Here is an 18,598-nt window from a genome sequence, read left to right on the forward strand (position 1 = left end):
CAGACTATCACACTACTGCTTGCAATCTACTAGGGCTAGAACCTTGATCTTGGTGTTAATCGCAAGTTTATGACCTGATACATTCTGGAAATGTGAAAAATGTAAGGTTGCATCAATCTGTTATAACCTGTGGTTGTGTGTTTCTTATGGTAAAGGAACTGAGAAAGTGACATGGCAGAAAGAAAAAGAAGAGCATCTTCTGAGTGTCAAGTAAATTACAGAAGCCGATTACATGATGAAGAACACCATAATAGTAAGAAGAAGAATAAGAGTGGCACCTTCTACTGAGAGACAAGCATACCGTGGAAGGCAATTAAATGACAAAGACCAAGAAAAAAAAAAGAGGACAAGATGCTGACACATACGGACAAGAAGTAATCCTGTATATAGCGTGGTAGATTTTGGATATTCAAAAAATATCAGGTGGCCGAAAACTAATGACCACTTTAGTGGTGTGCAGAAAAGTTTATTGTAATAAAAGCATGCGATCCGACAAGTCCATCTACTGATAATCGTCTATGACATGGTATGAGCATGTTCAGAATTCACACTCAAGTATAAGTATTGTGTTTATTGATCACTGAGCACGTGGAAGAATTCTAATAGGAAGAAGAAGAGCAATGACATCTGCTGAATGTCAGGCTGACAAGCAACCAGAACAATGGGAGTTTTTGGAGAAGAGGATCAAGAAATTAATGATAGACTAGTATGAATGTCGGGGCGGCACGGTGGCACAGTGGGTAGCGCTGCTGCCTCGCAGTTGGGAGACCTGGGGACCCGGGTTCGCTTCCCGGGTCCTCCCTGCGTGGAGTTTGCATGTTCTCCCCGTGTCTGCGTGGGTTTCCTCCGGGCGCTCCGGTTTCCTCCCACAATCCAAAGACATGCAGGCTAGGTGGATTGGCGATTCTAAATTGGCCTTAGTGTGTGCTTGGTGTGTGGGTGTGTTTGTGTGTGTCCTGCGGTGGGTTGGTGCCCTGCCCAGGATTGGTTCCCTGCCTTGTGCCCTGTGTTGGCTGGGATTGGCTCCAGCAGACCCCCGTGACCCTGTGTTCGGATTCAGCGGGTTGGAAAATGGATGGACGGATAGTATGAATGTCTTAGTTTGGAGAAGACAGAATTGTGGTCAAATACAAGCCAGAGTCATTAGTGAAAGAAGCAGAGAAGAAACAACTAAAATGCAAACAGATCTGAAGCTAAAACCGTTCAGTATTTCCTTAAACAGGTCCTCACAGGTGGCGCAGTGGTAGTGCTGCTGCTTTGCAGTAAGGAGACTGTGGAAGATTGTGGGTTTGCTTCCCGGTTCCTCCCTGTGTGGATAGTGTTTTTAGTACTGAGAAAAGCACTATATAAATATTATGAATTATTATTTCCGGTATTAAACAAAATAAAAGAAAAACAAGCACAGTAAAAAAAAATCTTTGTTTTGAAGTTATCCAAAATCCTGGATACTAGATTATGTATAATGGCTGAATGGTAAAGACACATGTCATGACAGGGCCAACTATGTAGCAGCAACAACCCTAATTTCCTACCAATAATAATAGGGTAGGGGCCAATAAGAAATCACTGTAAAAAAATTGATGCAAACAGCAGAAAACAATAACAAAATGGTGGTGTTAAGGCATCCCCAAATAAATCATGTATGAAAAAAGAACACATATATACTCACAAGCAGCTGGCTTAAAATAGAATTGGAATCAGGAGACAGCTCAAGAAATTATTTAAAAGGCAAGAGTTGATATCGTTAACAAAAATAACAAGTTAACAAAGCCCGGAATGTGAAACAAAATTCTAGCAGAAGAAACATAGCTAGGGAGTCAGTGACCAAAATAATTTTTATAACTAAATTTACTTGAGAACATGTGATGCTGTAATTGATCAAAAAATGTATTACATAGGAAAACTACACAGTCTGAACAAATGGGCAATGAGTGTAACTGATGACACGTATGCAGCTGACATTCTCGTTTTGGAGGTTTTCAGCTTACAAGTGATTTTACTAATTTACACTTCACTATACTTTTCAAGTGACTAACCACTTCTCTTACTTTTAGAACTGAAGGTGGGTACCTGATTTGCCTACCTGAGTGAAATGGTGCGGAGACATCAGAGTGCCTCCATTACAAAGAGCTGGGAGTTTGAGCTTGTCATAGCCAAATCTTCACCTGCTTGTTTGTCATTTTGCTACTTAAAAAATGTCCTATAGTTTTATGTGAAGTATGATTTTGCACAAACAATATGTTAGGCTGAATTGTCCTGATAATGCACATAAAAAAGCATGTATAGGTATATTTTTATGCAGCAGTGTAGAGATCTCTATAGCATCATCTGCTTGATTTACAGTGAAAGTACATAGTGATAGTGGATTGTTCATTTTCAAGATCAGCTTTACTTTCGTTTGCACGTCATTCATTGAAATTCTTACTTGCGTGTGTCCCACAGACTTGAGTTTTTAGAGTAAACAGGAAACCACTAATGGTTACAGAAAATGAACTTAAAAATGACCAAGATCGTTTTTGATAATTTAATAGTTGGTCAAATACTTTTCTTAAATGTTGAGTTTTAAAAATGATACCTAAAAACACCTTGTTGGATTAATTCAATTATGGAGGATAAGATAAAAATAAAACAGATAAACACTATGGAAATAAATGGGATCTTATTGCCAACCTTCTTTCTTGTGCTTCAGTGTCACCTCCAAAGAGCCTGATGGCCTTTTCAATTTGTCCAAGGTGAGCTGTTATTCATTAATTTATGTTTTTCCATATCTGTTTGAATAGCCTTTTTTAATCCTTTTAAGTTCATACTTAAAAAATAACTAATAGAAATATGAGTTTCAAGAACATTGCGAACCTAAACTTTCTTTCACATAAAGTATAAATTGTGTCATAATTTTGTGAACCACCTGTTTTTTTATTAGTTAACCTTTTTGGAAAGTCACTGATTACATTGATTTTTTTTTATCCAGATTTGATTTTAAAATGCCAATAAAGAATTTTCTTAAGTTATTATTATGTGTCTTTAGTCATTTCGATATATGTCTGTACTGTTTATTTAAACTCTAATTAGATTTGACCTTGACCAGCACAGTGGTTAAATGGTTAGCACTACTACCTCAATCCTGCAGGGATCCTGTTTCAATTCCCAGTCAAGTTATAATCTGCAAGAGTTTGCTTTTACTCTGTTATTATAGTTTTTTTTCTGGTTTCTTCTCTCATTTCAAAGATGTACAGGTGATGCTAAGTGGAAACTGTAAAAGTGACCTTGTATTGGTGGGTCTTATTATACCCAGTGATGGACTGGGGTCTCATCTAAAGCTAGCTTCTATCTTGCACCTACAGTTCATGGAATATAAAATCCCTTGCGGGAAATGACAGAATGGACAGTTCATATATTAAATAGCAGATGAACTTCTTAGAGGTGTTCTAGTGCAGCATGTTTCTGCTGTCTTGTCCACGAGGACAGTGATTGTCATTGATTGACATTCTTTATAAAGACACCTTGGCAAAGTTGATGTTTCAGTGCATATAACGGTTTCTTTGTCTCAGTTATTTTGTTATTCTTAGAAGGACTTCTTCTTAAAGGCTGGTGTAATGTATGTGCATTAGTCGTGAAAATTAGTAGCAGTCAAAGGACTGCAGGATATTAGAAAAACATGCAGTTAAAGGCTATTGAATAAATGTCTGGACTGTAGCATGCAGGATTATAATGGTGGATTATATTCTTTGTTATGTTTTTTAAGCCAAACACTGTTTAACAGTTCATTTCTCAGTCCTTTTTTGAAGCTAAGGGACTCTTAATAAAGAAAAAAAAACATCTATTCCAACTTATCCATTACAAGGCTTGGAAATCTGAGGCCTATCCCAAGGTGCAAAGTAGGAATATGCTGGTCTATCACAGGAGACACTTTCTTTCTTTCTTTCTTTCTTTCTTTCTTTATTTCTTTCTTTCTTTCTTTCTTTCTTTCTTTCTTTCTTTCTTTCTTTCTTTCTTTCTTTCTTTCTTTCTTTCTTTCTTTCTTTCTTCTCAGCTCATTAAAAAATGTCCAAACTATATTTTCTAAACAATTAACATGCTGAAAGTGACTAATCATATAACTCTTCAGATTTCTAATGTATTGCTTTGAAAGATATCCAAGGCATAGAATCTGCTTCATTGCATACTGTTAGTAGAAACAAATTAGAGGTATATGTGATTATGAATTTGATGACGGAAATGAGATACAATATCCAGATTCACTTCATCAGTGATATGCATGTTGTAAACAAGAAAAAGACATCCATGAAACAAACAATATTGAGAATACCATAAAAGCCTGATAAGAATATTTTGACCTATGCATATGGCAATATGCCTTTGTAATGCCTTACCATGACTGCTGTCTTATCATTAACAAAGTCATTTTTTTTTCTTCTTCTTCTTTTTTGCAATTATTGTGTGTGTGGAAGTTGTTCTGGGGATACTATCTATCTATCTATCTATCTATCTATCTATCTATCTATCTATCTATCTATCTATCTATCTATCTATCTGTCTGTCTGTCTGTCTGTCTGTCTGTCTGTCTGTCTGTCTGTCTGTCTGTCTGTCTGTCTGTCCAACCGTCCGTCCGTCTGTCTGCATTAACTGATGTTTAAAATGTTCATTATCATCATTTGAATTTGGATTTTTGGGGTGCTCTGGCTATAGTGGGCTGACTAGTGGGTTTGACACTCAAGTAGCAGTAATATTATCATTATTAGAATACAATTAAAGAAACAGACCCCATAGAAAAAAGGAAAATTAAAAGGAAAATTGCAAAAGAGTTAACCCATGAGAAAGATCTAAACATGTCTTTTTTTTAATAAGTATTAAAGAGGGCAGAAGTTTTGAGGTAAGGTCACTGATCATGATATCAGAGAGTGGCAACATGAATATTGATAGGCACGTGTAAATAAGAATTTCATTGTAATTTGTACATGTGATAATAATTATCTATCTATCTATCTATCTATCTATCTATCTATCTATCTATCTATCTATCTATCTATCTATCTATCTATCTATCTATCTGTCTGTCTTTAAGGAAACAGAAGGTAGTTGTGTACAGTGCAATATTACAAACATAAAATGCTGAACAATATTCACAGTGTCAGGAGATTTTTAAGTACACTGTTTTCTGGCAATATTTAACTTGAACTGTTATGATTGTTAACAAAATGATTACCTGATTATTTTTTAAAAATGAACTTAATTAATTATACAAAATCTGTAAGATTAAAATGTGTGCTTAATGAAAAGATTCATTTGAAAAGATTCAGTTGTAATATTGCTGTTATTCTATAGCTTTACAATAAATACGTTTATAAAGCTTATGTAATAACATGTTATGCTTGTTTGTTTTATATTGAAAACTCTTACCGAAAAAGTAGCGGCTTTTATTTTACATATTTTAAGAAAATTACAGTCAATGTGGGGTAAGCAGAAAAACCGAAAAGACTTGCGCCATCACGAAATTAATTTATTCTGCGAAAGCCTGGAGTTTCGAGGGTTGCTTCCTAGTGAAACCATTGCTTCGGAATTGGGTGAAATTATTTCATTTTTGATCATTAACTGTAAATTTTTCAACTGCATTTTCCATAGTTCAATGCTTGTCCAAACTGAATAGTTTATATTATGCATACACAACGATGCTTAGTCATTTATAAATTAATTTTCGAAGATTAATTTTTACTGCAGGTTGATGTTACGAAATTGCTAAAACGAATTATTTATTGAAACATTCAATCAGACGTCTTTAAACATGTATTCAGGAAAACTGTCTTGTTGCAGCATTCCTTTTGTCCACTCGAAGCAAACTAATTTTTCGCAGCTCATACAATAAATCAAACAAGCAGCATCAGTTTATAACTCTTTAAATTATACAATGACATTAACTTCATACACCATCACGTCATATGCAGCAGAGTTGATACTTGTAACAGTATATTTAAACGGTGTGCCAGCGCCGATTCAGACTTGGACTGGCTCCAGTCTCTTCACTTACAGAACAGTATTTACACCTTTAAACTTAAAAAAGGATTTTCTTTTAATTTACGGTATTTTAAAAATTAACCACAACCCAACATAATAACATAATAAATATTTCATTTCGCAGTCTGTTGAGTAAATGAGCAGCCTGCTCCCGGCGTGCTAGTGGCTTTACCTCGGGTGCTTTGTTATCTTCCCTTGTGCACACAGATCGGCTATTGCATCGTGCATCTGCTTATTTTATTTGCTGCGAAGAACTAGCATCCGAATCGGAATGTCTTATACCTGGTGCACGTTGATGCTGGGACAGGTTCCCGTTCTCTGCAAACCTATACTGGGTAGAGCGGAATTTTAAAATGGATGGATGAATGCATTTGCTTTAATTGAAGTATGCTGGTCGTTTTGAAAATAAACCTCATCTTAAGAGCGCTTCCGAGAAGTCGGATTGCCATGCATTCGGGACAGAAAGATAAAATTACAAGACCAGCCGTACCTTACTTTTTTCTTTGTTATATACTTGTGTATATGTTTAGTCTGAATTCTATGCATTGTGTTTACTTTTACGCTTATTTCTAAATGTAAATGTGTGTGGATTTTGACGCATTAATTAAAACAACATAAGACAAAATTGAAATAAATTTCTGATTCTTTCATCACTCATTTATGGCTATTTTGTAAGGTTTAATACGTGTCCTATAGATGAAAACCTCAAAACCACCAATATGTATTTAAGCCAGTAGTTTTGCGGTAAGCTGCCAGCATTCATTGAAAAAAAATACAAATCGGTCGGTCATTTTTTTTTCTTTTCAAACACTAGTCATCTGTAGTAATGTAATGACGGATTACAAATTAAAAGTCCAAATGTATTGGATTAAATATTACTTCACAAATTTCTGCGAAGAAATATATTAAAACAATTGAGGAAAAATGTTAGGGAAATTTTTTTTTTAAGTTAGAACCGGGAACTCTTTCGAATAAGATTTTATTTGTTCAATTAGACAGCGTACAAACAAGTCTATGCCTCTTATCCATCCTACAAACCAGTTTTTCTACAATCCAATCCATCGACCAATGTGTGGGGTCTTATTGACGTCAATGACACGTCAGAATAATACGGCAAGTCTTTTGTGTAAACCGCCCTATAATAATAATTCTACTTAACCCCGTACAGAAAATTCAGCAATTAGAAACCTCAGAGTGGTTTGCTTCACTAGCATTCTGCGGGCGAATCGCTTTGATGTTTTGTTTTTCTCTTTCTTTCAGGGATGAAGTCATATTCTTTACGGTTTTTCTTAATTTAGTTTTTCTGTGAATTTCCCCCTGGGATTAATAAAGTATCTATCTATCTATCTATCTATCTATCTATCTATCTATCTATCTATCTATCTATCTATCTATCTATCTATCTATCTATCTATCTAATGTTAATTATTAAATAAGCAAATCCCATCTGAGAAGAAGCGTCGAAAATAGCGTGTTTTTGTTATTCTGATAAACATTTGCAGGTTAATACTTGAATTATTTTGCAGTTATTAGTAACTTGTTATGAATAACGTTTATATTTACAATCGAAACAAGTAATTATGATTTTGTTTTATATTGGACATTTGAACAGCACATACTTTTAAAGATTTTTTGTTAATGTTTGTGGAACCCAATCTATTGCAGTAAGATTTGCTTCAAATTTGCTTACTTATATATATATATATATATATATATATATATATATATATATATATATATATATATATATATATATATATATATATAATACATATATGTGTGTATGTGTGTGTAAAATAGCTTTCGGCGCTTCTGTGCAACTTTGTAAGATGACCGAGCTACTGAAACATGAAACACGGCGATTTTATAAAGGTTAAAGGGCCACGAGGCGAAATGCGTCATTCCTTTTCATACTTTGTAAAGGAATTGCAGACAAAGCGCACATGCGTTTTTATAATAAGGAAGCTCATGTACTAATCTGAACATTTTATATTTGAACGTTAATCGTTATAGTACACAGGCAAGTTCACCTATTAAACTTATAAACACTTTTGAATAGTTTTCACAAAGCAAAGCTGAAGCCAGTTGTTCTTTTTTCTTCCTATTTTTCAAGTAAAGACTCAGAACCTTGCTCTGCTCCAGCGTAGACTGATGCCTCCACTTTTCCATTTTCTAGTTAGTGTCCTCATTTTAAAAAGAAATATATTTTTGTTTTATAGAAACTGCCAATTTTAATGACAGAAAAATGTAGCTTTCAACTAATCATAGTGTTCAAATTTGGGAAGGAGTTTACAAAGAAATCGTGAATGCCGCGTTAACAAATGTTGGAAATGAGGAGGCTTTTTCGATCGTATCCTAAAATGTCGGCAATCTTGTTTTTCTCTTTCATCCTGGATTAGTGGAGGATTATTTTCTTAGAATATGAATTTAAACTCTTTATTATCTTTTTCCTTTAAAAAAATGAGGGTGATTGTACACCCTTTTTTGAACTATGCATTAATGTATTGTGGACAACAGGCTGTTTTGTAATTCAAACACTATAATACATATAGAATGCATATGACATTTGAAATGAGCTTTTCTTATGTACAATACTTATTGTATACTATATTTTAAGATGTACGTTTACCATACTTGAATAATATACAGAAAATAAAAATATGCATAGAATATAGCGCTGAAGCAGAACATCAAACCTTGTTAAAAGCGTTTTCGTTTAGCATCAGCACAGACGCGGTGTAAACTAAAGATCGATTAAATGCTATTAGTCAAATCTGACGAGCTCCTTCTAAAGTTCATTAGATAGATTTGTCATATGAATTTAAATTAAAATCAAACACAAATGGTATAATACGGGCAATTTACTCCAGGTGGGATTCCAAACGTGTGAAACTTCAATATTTTTAATTGATTACCAAATGGACAAACACCAATTGAGTTGTTAGCTGGTCACTCTGAATACATTTTACAATATTAATTCGGCAAAAAGGCGGCACTGTAGCTAGGCGGTTAGTTCGGCGGCTTCACAACTCCAGTGTAACGGGTTCCAGTTTTTGACGGTTTGTTGCCCATGTAGAGTCTGCACATGTTCCCAGAGTTTGTATGGTCTTCCCTGTCGAGATATCTGGCTGAACTGACCCAGTAGTGGTGTGCGTGGACCTTATGATGGACTGGTTTTCTGTCCTGGGTCGGCATTCCCCGAACTTGAATAGAATTAAGCGGGTTTGACGGACAGAGGCAGGGGTTGGGTGAGCTATAGGCATCATTTTGATGGGAATCCAGTAAATTTGAGGGCGTATTCACCACCCGCCTTGACTTATTCAGATGGGGAGAATTTACAGTTAGCAATCAACTTGAAACAACTTTGAGATTTCGGTTGAAAGATCAGTCATCGAAGAAAACCTGCGCGAAGAACGTAAGAAGAACAGGACATTAAACTCGGGTCCATCTGTGTATTCTGTAATAATCCTTTCTGACAAGACCGCGGGCGCTAATTTACAGGAAATAAAATAACGAAAAATATGGAACCAAGATTTACATATTAATTAACATGTCTAGTGAAATATACAGTAATATATTTATAAGTAGGTCTATGTTGTGGCTATACTGTTGGCAAGGGAAACATTTAGTAAACATTAATAAAACAAAGTTTAAGGATCTAAGATAAATCAAAATAAGCAGCTAGAATTACGTGTAGCGAGGAAAACACAAACTGCAGTTATCCAAGTTCCTGGAGAAAATAAAAACCCACGAGACTCCATGAACCTTTTGAATAGGCAAAATAAAAGTCTAGTTAACCTACCCCCTTCTGGTAAGACACCTGCTAGCGTTCATAGCGGTTGTGGATGGATGGATGGATGGATGGATGGATGGATGGATGGATAGATAGATAGATAGATAGATAGATAGATAGATAGATAGATAGATAGATAGATAGATAGATAGATAGATAGATAGATAATTTAAATTTAAAGCAGTCTTTATTAACAGACAAGTTGGAAATAATTACATGTTTTTCAGAAAGGCGTTGAAATTTGAGATAGACTACACTTTCAACAGAAAGTAAAGCATTATTAATCCTCCTTATTTCTCGAACATCTACCTGATTTGTCATTTTATAATATGTAAATTCCACATACAGTCTACCGTGAATTAGAAGTTTAAACATTAAGTGGTTAGCATGTCCCTCGTCTTATTACGCCTTGTTTTCCAAATAGCCTAGCTTGGCCCAGCAAAAAGTTACCAGTTTTTGTTTTTCCTAGTGAAGTCTGTTCCAAAAATATATGTAAAAATAATGAAAAATTGTTCCAAAACGGACAGTTATCATTTAGCTAATGGTTTTTAAAAATGAATTAGTGGCACCATGCAGAACTTTATTTCACCAATTCTTTTTTTTCTGTGTTGGGTTTTATAAACCGTAATTTATAAAACCTTTTAAAGACTTCTTATATGTGTCTGGCAGTGCCGTCAAGTGGATGAAATGGGACACTTAAGCATAAGTCATAATTTTTTTCTAAGTAAACTGAAGTAAAACACCACCCATGTGATAGATAGATAGATAGATAGATAGATAGCACTTGTTTTGTTCCCAGGGAAATTCTGGTTATAGAGAAACGCAACAAATAAAATATTATATTATGACAAACAACAAACACCTTCTCAAATATACATCAACATGCCTGCAAATAAATTACAACGAGTTGGGTTCTGCGATGAATGGTGACAATCACAATTTTATTACAGACAAATAGCTAACATGATGTGCGTTACATAACGAGCTGAACCACCATTTCTATTAAGAGAACGATATCTCATTGTCTTAAGTTCAGATACCAAAGGGGCATTTTTTCATACTGGCAGGCAGTTCATTTGTATGATGGACATGTTTATTAACCCTGGGAGTTGATCTGTGTTTCTTGTTCTCTGGGCACACTTTAGCTATGCTAGCACCATGCTTATATTATTTATTCAATAATTGTAATTTATAGCACACTTAGTGGGGAGAGTCACAGTACTGCGCCGATTTACAAACAGGCGACAGAAATATTTAAATAGAAAACACCCGGCAACTTTAAGAATCTCTAGTGTGCTTCGTGCACTATCCATACTTAAAGGCATTAATAAATCACAAGATCAAATTGGATTAGGAAAATGCATGGATCTTTAAAGTTCTGCAGTCATGATGGTTTAAGGTTGTAAAGTAGTAATGCCAATTAAGAGGAGAATTGCAGCCGCTGGCACATTACATGGGGACAGGGTGAAAGAGAAATTCACAAAGATAGAAATTCCATAATACGTGTTGCGCCATAGTACTTGTGTTGGCTGCATGAGGGAGAAACTTCACCCAGCAAGAGGAATACTTAGGAACTCCGAAAATAACATATTAAAAAAAATGTTCAATTACATAAGCATTAATGTATGAGCAATGTAACTGGTTAGACAGCAGTATTGTCCCATGTTTTAAACTGCATGATTTTAAAGAAAATATGCATTTCCTATTTAAAATACGTCAACCGTTACATTAAGTGCTATTTCAGTCATGTCATTATTAGGGCAGACGCTCACGCATATTATTTTCATATATTCCATTCTTTAGTTGCGAACTTAATTTAATTTTTGTTTAGGCTCGAAATATCAAAAGAATCCAAGTCGAGAAAGGATCGGCGAGGCGGCACGTCATCTACCTCACGGTTAGTGAATGCTTGTCTGCTTTACAGATGATCGGCGCCGAGTGTCAGCGCCGGCGTTTTCTTCAGTTATTAATACCAGCGTGGCGTGGCGCGGCGCGGTATAAGGGGGGTGGGGGGATTGGCTGCAGCTCTCCGCGATCACTCAGCACCTTCCTTCACTGCACACACCGGCTCTTGCTGACGTCACAGATGCATCAGGCTGCGCCCGCAACTGCTGCCGCAGACTTGTTTCATGGTGCAGTAGAGGTGCCTATGTACTCCTGACGTACCAATTTAAGAGGAAACGAGCGAACTGCAAACGACAGCGAACACAAAATCATTTTCTACGTCTTATTATGTAGATCTGGATGCACTGAAATTTCCTAGGGGACAGTTTTAAGCTTCGATAGGCGTTCCCTGTTCAGAGAACGTCTGCTTCGCTATGGATTCATCTTAAAATTACAAAATAAAAAAATCAAAAGAGTTGAAATAAAAAGAAAAAAAAAAACTAATTAACCAGGAGCACAGGAGACTTGTTAGTCTGTAATTAACCCTTACGATGCGCTTTGAGCAATGCCGCTCCCGAGAGTGACAAGACAACAGAAGTGTTTTGCTACCGCTAATGCAAACTCATGGGAATTTGGCCATCCCTCCCATTTTCCTTCTTGCTTGATTCCTTTTTGTAATTCCTCTTGATGCGCCGAAAACGTCCTGCCTCGATGGTATAAAAGAGAGAGAGAGAGGAAAAAGGAGGATGTCCAGCCCCGAGAAATTTGTCTCATCACGCCCCCAAGCCCCCCTGGCTGCGGGAAAGCAACACAGATGCAGGAACAGCATCAACATATACAGCACTTTGTCAGTGGAAGGCGCCTGGGCAGGCAGCTCGCCTCTCCTAGCAGCAACACCCAGCGGTAACAGCCGCGGAAGAAGCTCCGTCATCGCAAGATCTAACGCTGCTTCTTGCTTCTCCCCGTCTCCCTCTCCCTTCAGCAACAAAGCCGGCGGAGTGCAAGTCGGGAGCGGCGAAACGGCATTGGGCTGCAACCCCGCAAGCGCACGGCTCCTTTCGCCAGCACCGGCCCCCGCTCATCCCATTCAAGGATTTGTGCTGCACGAGCCTTATCGACTTTTCAACTCCTTTCAACCGTCGTCCTGGTCTAATCATTTCCTAAACAGTCGGAGTACCCTAAGCAGGAATTCGCACAGGGGTTCATTTTTTTCCCTGTATTCTTCAACACCTTTCCATTTCGAGTCAGACATGGAAGATGGACCTTCCACGAGCTGCTTCAGGAGGTTTACCGACTGCTTTCTGGGCACAAGTAGGTGATCCCGTTCGTATTCTTTCATACATGTGACTACCTTTGGCACCAAGGCGCGCGTTGCTTTATGCTGTCTTTACCCTCACATAGTACGATCACGTAAACGGCTACAAAGTTTGAAGTTTTCACCGCTAGCGTGCGCCTTTTTGTTCTCTATCATTCGTCGATTTAACAGGTAGGTGCGCGTCATCTAAACTAGCTTTAATCGGCAATCATGCTTTGCAGCGACTGTTGATTCACGTCTACTAAAAATATTATTAATCCAGAGATTAAGATTTGATTTCGTGTTTTGACATGTTCCCGATTTCCCAGCAATCGGCGCCAGTAGTTTTCCCAGGCGCAGCGATCGATTTGATTGATCAGACAGATGAAGCCATGAAAAACACGCGTTGACAGCCCTGAGAACGTGTTCTCATTTTTTTGCACTGCGGCCGGGTTTCTTAAGTAACGTTGATGCGAAGGAAAGGTTTGTCATAGATGAGAAAATAAACTTTTTTTTTGTTTTAAGTAAAATAACTCCCGCTTCGCGTGTAAAGTCTGAATGGCATCACCGGATTGCTGACTTTACGCTTTATACGCGGCCAGTCGTTTTAATCTTGTGCGAACAGCACTTTTTCACATTTACAACACTGGAATTCTATACGATCAGTCTGTGCATTTTCTTGTTTTAATTAAATGGCTGGGTTTTACTCTGTATCCCATGTAATTGCATTTCAGTACATATTTGATCAGTATATATGACAGTTACTGGCAGGACTTCGCATTTTGGAAATCAGAATGACAATGTTCCAAATCCCGTCCTTAGTTTTAATCTCTGAGAGAGCCCAGATAGCTATGTTTGGACGACCACCTGCCTCTTCATAGATGAACTTTAGGGCCATCAGTAAACTGAAGGGCAGTCAAGACATCATCCTATTCCTAGTGTCTGACTTTGTAATAAATATGACTTTTATGATGGCTTTGCAAGTATTCAGTTACTCGACAAATGTTGCTGAGATAAACTCACTTAATTCCATTTCAGGGAGCCTATGGGTGGATATAAATATCTTTGGACATGTTATAACTTTTTAAAATGTTCCCCCTAACGGTTTTAGAGTCTTTTGTGATTCTGTAGTCAATGTGATACATAGGTTGGAGAGAACTTCAACACCACAGCATCATCAAGTGATAAATTAACCATATGTAGTAAGAAAGGAATTCATAAAAATACATATCTGGAAAGTGTGTTTTCCTATAGGTAGGTACTGGTAATTCTTTTGTGATCCTTGTGAAAAATTCATTAGGTTAAATGTGGTTTCTTTGCAAAAATGTACGTGTTTATTTTTGAAACATAAATTTGCTAACATCCTTCCTGTCAAGTGTTTAAGTAACAAGTGTAGAAGGTTTGATAGGTCCAACAGACTTTGTAAAAAATGAAACCTAAGCAAGTAAAAATCTTTTATATGAAGCTTTTAAATCTTGTTCTTATTCTAAGAGTTGCTGGCTTATCAAGAAGTTTGTATTTAATAATATTTCATTTGATGAAATCTTCTCAAGGACATTTTGCTTGTCCCATTGTTTGTTTGGTATTTTTTGGCTAAATAAAGGTAAAACAGTTCTCTTTTCATGGTTTTTTTTTCTAGTTTTTGCTTATGCGTTTTTTGCAGTGTTCATCTTAACATTGATAAATAATGCGCATATTTTGTAAAGAGGGCAGAAGTGTTTCGTCCACTGCAGGCACCAGCCCTGGTAGGGATGTCCATCCATTGTGCAGTGCACAGATACACAGTTCCTTTGACTGCTCAAATAGGTCACCTATATATCTATGGGGAGGCCACTGGTGTACCCTGAGAAAGCCAGTTTGCTTGTGGCAGAAGTTTGAACTCCGGTCACCAGAGTTGGCAGGCAGCAGCTTTAATCATTGCAGCACTGTGGCCCCCATTGATTAGCTGTATCAAGGTATTCTTTACACCGTTGAAATATGGCAATTTTATTTCACCTCACTGAATTCTCTGACACTCTTGTGTTTAAAGCAGGGCCACCTTAACAGCATTATAGGCCCCCGGGCAAAGCACTGCACTGGGGCCCCTATCTACACAACCACTCACAGGAATAAAAATGTAAATAGTTGATGCAACATTAAAAACATGCTGTACAGCAAAGATTAATCAACATGAATGTTTGAACATTATATCATGAGCCTTGAAAAACACAAATTTCAACATCTAAATGATACTTGGTAAACCATAGAGATGGAGATGGCACAGTATGAAATTACTATGAATTATTTATTATTAATCAAGTGTTCAACACAAACATTTGCAAAATTTTTTTGCAAATTCTTTCTTTGAATTGAGTTGAAGTGATGTTAACATATATGCTTTTTACGTTATGTAGATCCGTACACATACATGCACGTGAGGTTGCAGAGGTGACCATGATACTAAATCAGAGGCAAATGCCAGTGTCCACTTGTAACACAATAACAAATATTTATAGTTGAATATAGTATTTATTTATTGACCGTAAGTCACAACATACATAGATTAGCATGGGACCCCTGGGCAACTGCCCAGCGTGTCCTTGCATTAAGATGGCCCTGGTTTCGAGTATATCTGTGGCAGCGACGTGCCTTTTCATCACTTTACAGCATGCTGATGCAGAAGTCACCATTGTGTATGCCTTATTACCAGCTGAGACGTACGTCGACAAAGGTACTTTAAAAGCAGTGTGCTGAGAGGAGGTTGTACAGTGTGTCAGTCCTTTAGTAAGTTCTTTAGTCTAATTAAGAAGTTTTGATGAGCATAAGTTATTTAGGCTAATACAATCTGTCAGTTCCAATTCATTTAATACAAATGTGTTTGTAATAAAACCAAAGTGACAACACTGGGAATGCTTGAACAGTGATCGGGATGGGAGTTGAATCCAAAGCTCCGTACCTCCTTGTTACCAATGGGGAAAAAAAACATTGAAAGCATTTTCAAAGAAGCAGTTCCACTGGTTTATTGTGATAAGTAGATAATGAAATTTAGTGCAGTTAATGAATTTTTTGAAAATTCTGGAAAATGATATTATAATGGAATAGATTTATATAGAGTTGATTAGTCTCTGAGTTTTTCTAGATAGTTTGGTCCATACATGGAAATCTAGAGTGGGCTTAATACCCTTTTTGCACTGCTAAATTTTTCCTGATACATACAAAAGTCAGGCATACACAATTTTAAAAGATTAACTGATGATGCTATATTAGCCCAGTTTGAATGCATCTTGCATTGCACTGGTGGCCCATCGAGTGTTGCTTCCTGCCCTGTTTTTGCTGCTGCTGGGATAGGCTGTGGACCTCCCACTACCTGTCTCTGACCAGGTCAGAGTAATCAATGGATGCATGAATTTTAACTGAGAGAGCTCTATCTTCTGCTCACCTCTTGTCTCCATTCAAACCGATCACATCCACTGACTGTTTTTAGATGAGACCATTTATTTGTGCTAAGCATGATTTGTAAGTTTAAGGATCATTTTTGCCCTAAAATTTAATTCAGAAAAATCCTAGTTCATGTATAACACAGTCATGCTGTGCTCATATTTTGTTCTTGTTTTTAAAAAACGTTTCTAGAGGCATTTCCAGACCCCTAGTTATGAACAAGCATTCATTAGTAGTAGTTAGCAGACTGGAGTTCAGGGAACAATGACGGTCCTTCATGAAAAGCCAAGAAGTTACAGATCAGCCTAGAAGCACACATTTATGTTTTATGTACTTGCAGTTCTTTTACATTCTACAGCAATGATAAATAGTTTGTTTAGATAGGCATATTTAACTGCTGTATTTGTTTCTGTGTTTTGTCAGTTGATATATATCTGTCCCTTTTAATACACAAAAAAGAGATTATTTACTTCAGGGCTATTGTAATATCTCATCCCATTTTCTAAACTCGCTTAATCCTGAGCAGGGTCGTGGGGGGCTGGAGCCTATCCCAGCAACCATAAGGTGCAAGGCTGGAACAGTCAGTGTACCAGCACAGTACTGTAACATACACACAACACATTTTGCATTTCCTGTTGTTTTGAATTCTGAAATTGGGCTGATCACAAAAATGAGCACTTATAAAAATCCTTTTTTTAAATGTACATTCACTTCTTTTAGATTTTATACCCATTGGAATAGACTTGGACCGTGCTTTATTCAGCACGTAATCTGCAGGTCAGGTCTTCACATTTGCTCATTTTCCTTCTTAAACACTTCAGTACACCATTAGTAAAATTAAATGCAACAAGTGCTTTGACTCTTGACATCTGAGTTATTTTCCCGGTTATTGAAGCATGTTGTGGCTCGGCTGAAAGCCCAAGATGAACTTTTATGTTCCTGAAGCAATGGATTTTTTTTCCCCCCAGGTTCAATAAAATCATTTTAGGGACTAATTGTTTGTGTGTGTAGAAGAGTGTAAAAGTGATTTGTATGTTTTTTTAGATACACCATAGTTATAGAGAGAGATATTAATAAAAGTGTGTACTTTTATTTATTCCCCAAGGTTTTGGTTAATGTACAGAGGAAAAAATTTAATTCACCACATTTATTGTTATACCGCCCTATCATCCAAGCAGTTTTATTCTTCTGTGGGTTTAGCAATCCTCCTTTATGAGGCAATTTGCAGTACTAATACACTTTTGCTACTATAAGATCTTCAGCTTGTTCTTGAAATGATTGTTCTTGATCGTTCTCGTTACCTTGTTCAAAATGCAGACTTTAAATACTTTTAATCAGGATTTTTCACCCACATCCCAAAGATGTACAAGTTGGCTTGGCTAAAGCCTATGTCACTTTATGCGACTTCTTGTCATGGGGTATGTCAGACTTGCCGATGGCAGTTGCTGAACTTGTCACCAGACCATGTTAAGTTACATGACTGAAAATAGCGACTGTGTGTTGACTTGGTAGCACAATGCAGCTTGCCCTGTTCTCTGACTGCCAATAGTGTGCTGCCGGACAGAGCCGGTGCTATATGAAGGGATAACAGATACAGTGCGTTCAGACACAACTTTTATCTTGATGCAATACATCAGACAGAAGAGATTGTCCTTTACTTGTGGGGTCCAAAACACACACGTTCCTTGTTCCTCTTCGCTGCATTAAATTCATTGTACTTATGGATGAGCATTCATTGGTTGTCAACTCACAGGGACACAGAGTCTGCTCCTAAATTAACAAATTATTTTTTTAATGAGTCGTGGACTAGTTGGAGTGTGTTGCTGCGGATGTCAAATGTGACTGCCCGATGACTTTCTGGCATAGTCAACCTGTTTTTCTGACAGCCAATAGTGTGCTACCTGATGGAGCTGGTGCTGTATGAAGGGTTAACAGGTACATCTCACCTGTTTTTCTTTCTTTTTCTCTGTTCTCTCATTGTACATAAAACATGAGACATCGAACAGGCAAGCTTCTGCTCTGTTTGTGAGGTCCAAAATGTTTGAGTTCTCATCTCTCACTGCTGCATTATATGTATTTTACTTCCAGATGAGCTTTCATTTATTGTTAGAACTCACTGTCTGTCCATGTGACTAAAGACAATCAAACCTGGTTGATGGGTGTTTCTGGCTACAAGACTGGCTTCATGGTAGCAATACGCC

General features: G+C 37.0%; 2 protein-coding genes across 3 annotated transcripts in view; one reads left to right on the top strand and one right to left on the bottom strand.

Moving 5' to 3' along the window:
• LOC114666111 (protein quaking) overlaps positions 1-18,598 on the bottom strand; it is a 1,435,209-nt gene that overhangs the window by 395,081 nt on the left and 1,021,530 nt on the right. The window lies entirely within an intron of this gene.
• Positions 1-18,598, top strand: part of pde10a (phosphodiesterase 10A) — a 357,319-nt gene that overhangs the window by 69,862 nt on the left and 268,859 nt on the right. The window contains exon 1 of one of the 2 annotated variants that reach the window (XM_028820278.2): positions 11,807-12,997. The exons of the other annotated variant lie outside the window; for it this stretch is intronic. Within the exon in view, the coding sequence (XP_028676111.1) occupies positions 12,433-12,997 (565 nt within the window). The 5' untranslated portion in view covers positions 11,807-12,432. Of the gene's footprint in view, positions 1-11,806; positions 12,998-18,598 lie in introns of those variants that run through there. 2 annotated transcript variants of the gene reach the window in all.

The sequence above is a fragment of the Erpetoichthys calabaricus genome, chromosome 15, assembly GCF_900747795.2.
Source record: "Erpetoichthys calabaricus chromosome 15, fErpCal1.3, whole genome shotgun sequence".
Classification (NCBI taxonomy): Eukaryota; Metazoa; Chordata; class Cladistia; order Polypteriformes; family Polypteridae; genus Erpetoichthys; species Erpetoichthys calabaricus.